General features: G+C 40.6%; 1 protein-coding gene across 1 annotated transcript; it reads right to left on the reverse strand.

The window, feature by feature from the left end:
- Nucleotides 1-77: 77 nt before the first annotated feature.
- Nucleotides 78-8,957, reverse strand: btbd9 (BTB (POZ) domain containing 9). The gene is made up of 11 exons (XM_074685718.1): nucleotides 8,762-8,957; nucleotides 7,884-8,092; nucleotides 6,821-7,184; nucleotides 6,297-6,564; nucleotides 5,977-6,196; nucleotides 5,525-5,644; nucleotides 4,958-5,067; nucleotides 4,270-4,459; nucleotides 3,937-4,044; nucleotides 3,443-3,521; nucleotides 78-2,161 (listed from the first exon to the last, which is right to left on the reverse strand). The coding sequence occupies exons 2-11, from the start codon at nucleotides 8,066-8,068 to the stop codon at nucleotides 1,967-1,969; spliced, it is 1,839 nt and encodes a 612-aa protein (XP_074541819.1). The 5' UTR covers nucleotides 8,069-8,092; nucleotides 8,762-8,957; the 3' UTR covers nucleotides 78-1,966.
- Between the last annotated feature and the right edge of the window lie 813 nt (nucleotides 8,958-9,770).

Raw genomic sequence — 9,770 nt, forward strand, 5'->3', positions numbered from 1 at the left:
ATTTGAATGTTAAAGGATAAGATAGTAATGAAATTTAACTTTACAGATTTAATTTTCATAAAAGCCCTTGCATATACTGGTGGATTGATCATTGGATAAACAGAAAATACTATTTTGATATCGGCATTAAACTATTCATTGAGGGCAGCAATGCAAAAGACCTTACACTAGGTGGTGGTCTGGTGAATTTTAAGCACTGTGTGTGAAAAATAAATCAGTTCCACGAGTAATGACACACAAGGGTATCAGTGCCTGTGTCGTGATGAATGAATGTGTACTGATTGATCAACATTTGTAGCCTGTAACAGAAGCTCTGGCAACAAACAGAAGGTAGACATCACTGTATTGCTTGTATCAAAGACTTCCACTGTTTCTGCAGCAGAGAATCAGGCAAGCACATCGGGTGTGACCCTTTCAGCAATGAACATTTACAAACAATGTCAGCTGTTTCCGTCCTCACATTTTCGACGGGCAATGTATTCAACAAGAGGCAGTGAAATGCAATCACACATCAATGGTCGAACTAATATATATTAAGTTAAACTATACACATTTATAAAGGAGCAGGGGATGGGAGTGTGTTCTCTACATTACAATGTAACCCAACTAAAGCCCTATTTAATCTCTGCTTAATTATTGAGGAAGACTTCATCAAACTACCTACTCAAATGCAATCAAATGTAGATGAGGATGACTACAAAAGGCCGACAGAACAATCTGTGGGTCATCCAGGGTTGCTGGGATTTTCAGGGTTACTTACATCAAATAAAAGATTTGAAATAAAAGGAGATTTCAAGACAACTCAAAAGTGCAACATCAGGACACAAAGGAGAACAAACAAGAACCACAGCACTGATAGCTTAATTTAAAAACACACGTCAAAGACATCTCAAACCCGAAGCAAAGAGCGAGGTGTTACAGGTAATTTAACAGAGTTACCAAATCCAGCACTTCAGTGCTTCAGTCAGAAGACCCAAGCTGCAACTGTTTGTCTGAGTATTTGAGTAAAATAAAGTGCCAATAGCAGCTGCTCATGTGTATCTACTGAATTTCACTGTCTTCCCTGCAGCCCAGAGTGCATCCATCATTTGGTCCAAGCCTCTCAGAGAGAATTTTTCTTCCTAATTCCTCAAATCAGTTATGCTAAGCCATGAAGTGCTTCAAATACAAAATTAAGACACCTAATTCAAAGTTTAGATTTGAAGTAGCTTTTCTTGAGGTATAATTTAAACTATGAAAAGTCACATCAGATAAAGACCACTCATTTTGGTTTTCAAGATGTGAAATCCTGTCAACAAGCAGCCATTACTTAATATGCAAATGCATAACAGGATTAAGTGCAAGTTGCATATGAACACCATTAGCCCACAGCTTTGGCAAACATTTGAAGAATTCAATCCCAAACTTTGAAAAATATCCGACTGCTACTCTGTTAGCTTGATGGTATGAAAAGTGAGCAGTCATTTTTGTCAGTTTCTTAAAAAAATAGCTTGTGTAAGGATAAAATCCATCTCTTTTTGGAAATATTAATTCGTAAAATTCAGATACTAACCACCATCACCCCCCACCCAAGCCCTGGTCTTACTGCTCTTTGGTGGTACAGTATTACCACAGCTCCACATGAGACTCTTCTTTGGAGAAGCAAAGATTCCACTTTGATGATTTTTATAAGGAGAAAACCCGGAGTCTGAGTAGCTAAAAAGTACCTCCACAAAAGTGTAAAAGCTAGAGGATATAGTAGCTAACTTTACGTCTCAGAACTGGGAAGACTGGAGCCCTAAATGCTGCTACAAATACACCAGTCTCTACTGTTGCACTTCTGACAGACGGACCATGAGTTATGACAATGAGACGCCTTTAGCAGCGTAGTAGCAGTGCAGTCTGGATGAAGAAGGCTGTGCAAAATGGCATTCGGAGGTCTCCCTTCCTCTCTTCACCTTCCCATGAGAGGAAACAAGGGAGGCTCTCAATGATGGGACTGAGTGGAAGATGATGAAGAGGACGAGGGCTGGGACGGCTGCAGGCTGTGTGTGCGTGAAGGTCGTTGGGGTCGTGGCTGCTGGGAGGCAGATCCAGAGTCTGAGGAGTCCAAGCCCGGGCTGCCTTCATTCACCTCTGTGTCCAGTTGGGCGGGACATTCAAAGTGAACGCAGTGAAACACCTGAGGACAGAGCAGAGAGTTAGGGGCCGTTAAAAAGATTAGGGTTTAGGGTGAAATGCAAAAGTTTTGTTGCGTTTCAGCCTCACATTAACACCGAAACAGCATTTCAGCCGACCAAAAATGCAAACTTTTGAAAACGGCCTCCAGCACTGTCTACTCAGTGCACTACTTTTTAACTTAAATTGTGTATATATCTTTATTCTACTCCATACAAGTAATTTATTTTAATATTGTAATTATCATTATTATTTTCTCTACTACTTAAGTTCTATCTTTCAACTTTTTTAATATTTAGTGTTTCTCAGTGTTTTTCTATTCATAACATTTGTACAGTGCAGTTTAAACCGGAGTCAAATTCCTTGTATTCTGGACATACTTGGCGAATAAAGCTGATTCTGATTCTGAGTAGGATTTTTCTGAAACGCTCCCGACACCATTGCCGTGTAAACAGTAAGACGGCATTTTCAGTGGAAACACTGACGTCACGCTTCGCACAAGCACATACAACAGGACACCAGTAACGTTGTTACAATCATCACAAACTACTGTGTTGTGCTTGTGTTGCTCAATCTGCTGAATCTACTGACTTTCTTTCAACAAAATGTGCATCTGTTGCTCCACTTTTGCACTTAGTATTCACCAATACACCAGCTGATCAGCTCAATTCTACTTCGGTGGAGATCTTCCAAAAGCAGCTTCTGGACAAGACAGTTATAGCGCTGACTACAGGCCTGGCATGCTTACTACAGGCCTGGCATGCTTACTACAGCGTTTTCAGTCCATCAGCGTTTCCGTGTAAATGCAGATTTTTTTTTTAGTTTTCACGATGGCGCTTTAGCATTTTCAGATGGAATGTTGTCGTGTAAGCTGGGCCTTCAACCGTTTTTAACACTGCTGTAGGGTCAAACGTTTGGTTTGTTGTTTCTTTTCCTTTCCTGTGACACACAAACTTGATTTAAGCCATAGACTGTATAATTAATGGATGTAGTCTCCCTGACATCACCTGTCTGTTTCTGAAAACTGATTTTTGAAGCAAATCGGCTATAGAGGTCATAAAGGAAGTGACGTCCAGCTATAGGGCGCCCATCAGTCACGTGAGTAGAGCTGTGCCTCTGATTGGGCGCGCTCATGATCTTAAGATCCTTTAAACTGCCGAATTAGGAAAATATTCACCCCCATACAGTGTGTGTCGATAGTGAAATAGGTTTACTTTTGCTGCGAAAGCTTCTTTTTTATTGGTTTAGTGTGTATGTGAGACTGGAAGTTGCTGCTTGATTTTACCTCATTAGCTGTGTTATGAGTCCCAACAATACGGATGAAGGAAGCTGGCTGCTTATCAAACTTCAGTGTCTGCCACGATCTGTAAGACATAAACAAACATAAAATCAGCAACAGGACACCTTTTGTTATAGATAGGATTAACTTTAAATCCCATTACAAGATTGTGAACTTTGAATATTTTAAACATTTTCTCTCTTCTTTAAAACTTCAAGAATAATTCTCCTAACTGTAGCTCAACTAAGTTATATGGTGTCAGGATCTTCTGTCTGTTGAAGCACAAGCTCAAAGATATTCCTGCTTTCATACTGATCATGTGATCCAGACAGAGCTTCATCACTTTAATTTTAAGTCTGTTAATCTTTGTAGTGTAATGGTACTGTGTATTTACACATTTTGATAACATGAGTGTAATAAAAAGAGTTGTAGTAGTTAAAACTCTTTTTCACGCCCCTGTTTTGAAGCAGAGCAGGAAGCAGTAAAGGGGTGCTGCTTACCGACATGCCACCCTGGTGCGGTCAACCACCTTCGTCCACTGTTGCTGGTTTGTGGAGACCTCAATGTAATAACTGTATGAGCGTTCATCACAGTCCCACAGCAGTAACCTGAACAGAAGGAAGTCAGAAAATCAAACAAACAACTACAACCGGTTTCTGCATGAAGATTTAAGGAAATCAGTTTTTTTATTGTTGCAGATTTCAAAGAGCTGCCTGAAGCCGAAAGATCCACAACAACAAAAACAGAAAGTTTATACAAAGATCACCAATAATAAAGGATGACTACAATTCTTTTCCTACCACACTCTGAGTAACAGGTGAGTCCAGATATACCTCAAAGAACTGATGGAGTACGGCTGAGCCAGCTGGATGACGATGGCTCCGGAGCCCAGTTGATGGCAGGTGTAGCCTGAGTCCCAGTCGTAGTTACGCGTATCTCCATTAAGCAATGCGTTTCTGCTGCGGCTCACACCCTCGATGACACTCGCACACGCTGCGATGGTTGCCACATTCTCCCCTGGCACTGCAGACAGCAGATTATACAGAGTTATACACCAGACACATTTTGATACAACAATTACAGTCTCTAAATCAGTGGTTCCCAACCTTTTCCAACTTAAAGCCCATTTTTGAGTCTCAAAAAATTGTGCAGCCCACCTCTGACCCCATAAATACGGAGGCAATATAATATGTTCTCAGAGCACTTTTTTGTTGAAGATTGAACATAAAAGAATATTTGATTATTTCCAATATCCTTTCAAATGTAGTAGTTTTAAAATTTAGAAAAACATTTGGTATTTTTTTATAAAACTACCCCAGACAACACAAACACACACACCAGATTAAAAAAAACAACATTTGGAAATGATCAGGTGGTCTATTTGCAATACCTTTGCGGCCCGCAGGTCGCAAATCGCTGCTCTAAATCTTTTACCCCAAATGACAGTATCTTCTTTTGACAACTAAATTTAACATAAAGTGAAGTTAATTTTTTCTCTTTTATTACGTCTCTAAAATTTACCCAGAAGTCCATTTTCCAGTGTAAAGGGGCGGTTGGTGAACATGCATTCAAAGGCCACAAGATGGAAGACCTTGTTGACGGTGTTGTGTGTTCCCACGATGCGAACGTACCTGAGACACAAAAATTGACACTAGATTACAAAAGAAGAAACTTTGACCTCAACAATCAAACTTTAGACAACCATGAGAGGACCAGTGTGAGGATTACCATCATTCTGTTTGCTGAGCTTGTTGTAATCAAAACACCTCTTTAAAAACATAAAGGAGCCGAGTGAGTTACCAAATTGATTCAGGGGCAAACTGCAAAAGGTTTTTATTTCCACACTGAGACTGTTGGACGTGTGATGTTTTCCCCTGTCTTCTGCCAAGCAAACATTGTGGTTTGTAAACACTGAGTTAATAACATACATTAACGCTCAAACAGAGCTTAGGGTCCTTTGAGCAGAGGGTCCTTTGAGCAAAATATTGAGACAAGAATCAGATCTGTTTTGACTTTTTTGTCCACCAAGTTGAGTCAAAGTTGAGTTGGCACAGGTGAAAAAAAATCAGGATGTTTGGTTGAGTGTACCTGCAGACTCTTGGGGTGAAATACAGATTTTGCCAGGAGCGGCAGAGATACTTCGAATGGTCCACAACTCGTATCCAGTCCAGCTCGTCCATAGATACCTCGATGTAGTAGGAGTATGACCTGAAACAGTCAAGAGGGGCATTTCGAAAAACCATACACAATTCACTCAAAGTCTTTCATCATCATCCAATGTTAAAAAAATGGAGAACTGTATAAAAAAAGCATATATATAAAATATAATAATAAAAATGGACAAGCCATATGAAAAATGCAAGAAAACACAACATGTTGAGAACGTTTACAAAAAGCAGCTCTCTGATTATGTGGCATTGTGTCACTGAAGCCCAAATCGCGTATCTGTTTCCCCGCTTTTCATTTATCAGGCAGAGATTTAACCCATAAAAACCTAACTCTGAACACGTGCCCACAGAAAGAGGCAGGCCTCCTCTTACCGGCTGTCTCTGTCCCACAGCAGCAGGCGAACGTGGTTGATGATGGAGGCCTGGCCTAGTTTGACCTGGATACCAGCCCGACCGTCCTCCTCAATAGGGTGTCTAGAGAAACCATGGTCCAGGTCGTAGTTCTGTGTGTCCCCATCGAGCAGCGCTGACTTCAGCTCTCCTTTCACCACCTGGGCTCCGTACTTCATCGTAGCAATGTTCTCCTCGGGGACTGAAACCCATGAAGAAGAAACATATGAGGAGTTTAGTTTTTCTGATTGGTGTTTAATAAGACTCATGACAGGATGGATTGAAAAATGTAATGCACTGACTGAGCATGCCCCTGTAGTTGAGGTCCATGTTGCGGCTCTCAGATCGGGTCTTGATAGCGTCCAGCAGATCATCTGGGCTCAGCAGGCCGGATGGTCGCACCACATTCAACATCTCTGTCAGAGTCATGAGCGGTAGTCGCACTGCTGCCATTACTTCCTGCGTATCAGTCCCGTCCACATGCTGCCGGCACCAACGGCTCAAAGCCTGGAAAATCTCCTTCTCTGTGGCAGCAAACGAGTCCCGACGAACCACAGTCAGCAATGCAGTCTGTAAAGAAAGGGAGGTTAACAGAAAAACTACAGAACTCAAACATTCATAACTTGCAGGCTTCAATGCACCTTTGATGAATATTTCAAAACTAATAAGACAAAGTGTGACGATAAGGTCAAAGGCAGAGGATCATCTTCACTCTAAATGATCTTTAATCTGATTTTTTAATATTTATTATCTTAAAAAAAAAAAAAAACAGAAAAAAGGAAAAACATTAGTGTCACGCAGAGCATTGTGATATTTAGACTCCTACCTTGGACAGCATGAGGAAGCCATCAGAGTTCAACACTTCTGGTGCGTGTCTGTCCATGTATGCACAGCAGGCTGCACTGAGCGTGCTCAGAGAGTACAGACTGGCCACGTCAAAAACCAAACAGACATTGTTGGTGTGAAGTATGGTCCGGAGAAACTCAGAAGTGGAGTCCTCCAGCGGCTGGAGGCCGTAGCGGTGAGCAAGCCCCAGGAAGTCTAGCAGCACCTCTTCCCGGGCGGAGCTGAGGCTGGCCCGGCCCGTGTACAGGTAGTGTAGCAGCATTGAGAAGGCCTCAGCACGTGTCTCCTCTAAACAAACTTCAGCCTGTGGCTGGGATTCTTTCATCCCACCATACAGCAGAGCCCTAAAAAGCCAGAGGGTTAATGTTTTCTTCAAACAATGACTGCAAGTTTGCTTTCAAACCAAAGTGAATGTGTTAAGCTTCAGGCTTTCTCAGCTAGCTGCCAGCTGCCCTGAAACAATTCACTGAGACATGCATAATTAAAAATAATAACTGAAAAGCACTGTTATATCACATGCATAAGCACTGTAAAATGCCCTCTGTGTAAATAAAAATTAAAAGCTGAGAGCAACTTTTTAGTAAGATCCTGACGAGTTTTCAAGGTGATAAATTATTTGTTTTTTAAAACAGCCCTCTTACACAATTTTTCAACCATATTCATGTAAAATTGGTAGAGAATCCCTGATGAAATGATATTTTTCCAGTTAAATTATATCCTAAATCAGCAGTTGTTACCTGATACAATAAAATGCATATACTAACCTGTGATTCTTTCATTTTATTAAGTTAGAACTTTTCATTTTAAAAATGCTTTATCTTCTAGGCTACGAACAAAACTCTATACACTAAGTTGGACCAACAGCATTTTAAAATCCTAAATTACTCTAATTTGTCCTATCAACAACATCACACAAGTAGGTATGAAGAAAAAGGAAAAGGGTTATCCAGTGTCACACATCACATGGCATTTGGGCTTTATGAAGAATCTTTGGTTCTGGAGACGTAAGATAAGAGATGATAATAGTGTGTTTATACATTTACCTGAAGTAGTGACAGCGAGCTGCCAGAATGACCCGGTGTGCTGGGAAACGCTTCCCCTCCACAATGAAAGTAACATCGCTGTACTCCTCACCGAGCACCAGGGCTCCGAGCTGCTCTGACAGAAGATGGATGTGATCGATCTCTGACACAGAGGCCAGGGGTCGCAAAGGGTGGCTGTTACTCATGATCAAGAGTGGTCAGAGTCACGTCTGCAGACACAAACAAAGTAGGTGATGAGGGAAACCTAAGGCAGATCACAGCACAAAGAGGAGCTTCTGCATTCATGTTTCATCCTTATTATAAACCAATGAAGAGCATATCTAAGTTACTAACCCCTAAAATCTATACCTGTGAGTAAAACATTCCTCCATTTAACCTTAACACCATTCTTCTGTCTTTCAGTGCTCTTGATGCTGTCCTCTGCTGGGGGGCTATCTTAGAGTTAGACTGGGCATGTGTATGTCTGTGTATGTGCATGAGTGCTTTGTAGAGTTCATGTGCGTTCCTGCTATTTCTGTTCATAGATGCTTACAATGATATCTCTGCTCTTAAAACACTTTCAGAGCTCACCATAGAACAAAAAACAACAACCTTTAAAACCTACAGTCTATGATTTCACCTTAGATTTAACTCACAGCCTCATGCTAAATGCTAGCTAGCTAACAGTGATCATTAACAAAAGCTGAAAACATTACAATCTGAACTGTTTTGTTAATGGTGTTTTTTAAAACAAAAAGTAGGTTATAAATACTCTGAGGTAGAGAACATGAGAGGGAGGACAGACTCAGGTGCTCTCTGTTTACAGCCGCAGGTCTCGCGGACATTTGACACCTGAGCTAACGTCAGCTAATGCTAAATGTGACGTTTAATTCGCTTACCGAGCAGCTCTGGGCCAGTGCTGCAGATGAATGCGATCCGGTACCAAAGAAAACGTTATAATTTATCCACTGAGATATAAAGAACTTATCAAAATCCTCAAATCGTCCGACATCACATCGACTGCAACCACCGCCGTAGAACAGGGTTCTGACCGAAACCGAGTCCGGGTCAGGGGACAACCTGATCCTTCTTCTTATTATTGTTGTCTAAGGGCGATTGGAAAACAAGCTTGTGTGCGCATTACTGCCACCAACTGGACTGGAGTGGGAACTGGAGATGGGTTGCATATTTCCATTTGGCACCTTACTGGGTTCGACCATTACTATTATTTATTTATTTATTTATTTTGCAAACCTCATTGGCGAACTGTCTATTACATATGTCGACGGAGAATAAAGACATACATTCATCAAGGCACAGGTGTAGAACGGAACTAAATTAAAGACATGAAAATGAGTAAATTAATAAATACAAGGCTGGTGGCAAGGCATTTAAATGCACTCTAAATTTGCTAATCTCAAATTTTATACACTCACACTCATATGGCAACAACTGTTGATCAGTTTTTCTTAACAGTTTTATTCTTGCTTGTAATTATTCTGTTGTTCCACAAGGTGGAGTAGTGGGAAATAAAGTTATGAGAGAAAAACAGTTTCCATTAGTACAAAACTTGTCAGTTGAATTCCAACTTCAGTGGTAGTTTTGTGATTTCAGAATTTTGACAGAAAGTCATGCCCTCCTACCTTCTTAAATATACTTTAAAAAAACACACAAAGAAATTCAGATTTTGACCAAAAAAAAAAAAGTTTAACCCAGTTTATCTTGAATATTCCAATCATTGCTTTAAAATGAAGTTTTTAAGCCATCACTTTTTATTTCAAAATGAAGTGATGTCATGTGCTAGTGAGGAAAAAAAAGAGTACTTTTCAACATTATGGAAAACAGTCTTTTATTTTCTGTACAGTTAGAACACCATGACAACTCCTAAAAACTGCAAGAACATGTCAT

This window comes from Halichoeres trimaculatus, unplaced genomic scaffold, assembly GCF_033239565.1.
Source record: "Halichoeres trimaculatus isolate MK-OKI-2021-1 unplaced genomic scaffold, fHalTri1.1 fHalTri1_scaffold_13, whole genome shotgun sequence".
Lineage (NCBI taxonomy): Eukaryota > Metazoa > Chordata > Actinopteri > Labriformes > Labridae > Halichoeres > Halichoeres trimaculatus.

Bases quoted from the DNA above. Each gene is read 5' to 3' on its own strand.
- btbd9 (XM_074685718.1), bottom strand. From the start codon at position 8,068: ATGAGTAACAGCCACCCTTTGCGACCCCTGGCCTCTGTGTCAGAGATC. The intron at 6,197-6,296 runs GTCAGTGCATTA...CATGGGTTTCAG, and splicing joins CAACTACAGGGGCATGCTCA to TCCCCGAGGAGAACATTGCT. The intron at 2,162-3,442 runs GTAAAATCAAGC...CTCTGTCCTCAG, and splicing joins CTCATAACACAGCTAATGAG to GTGTTTCACTGCGTTCACTT.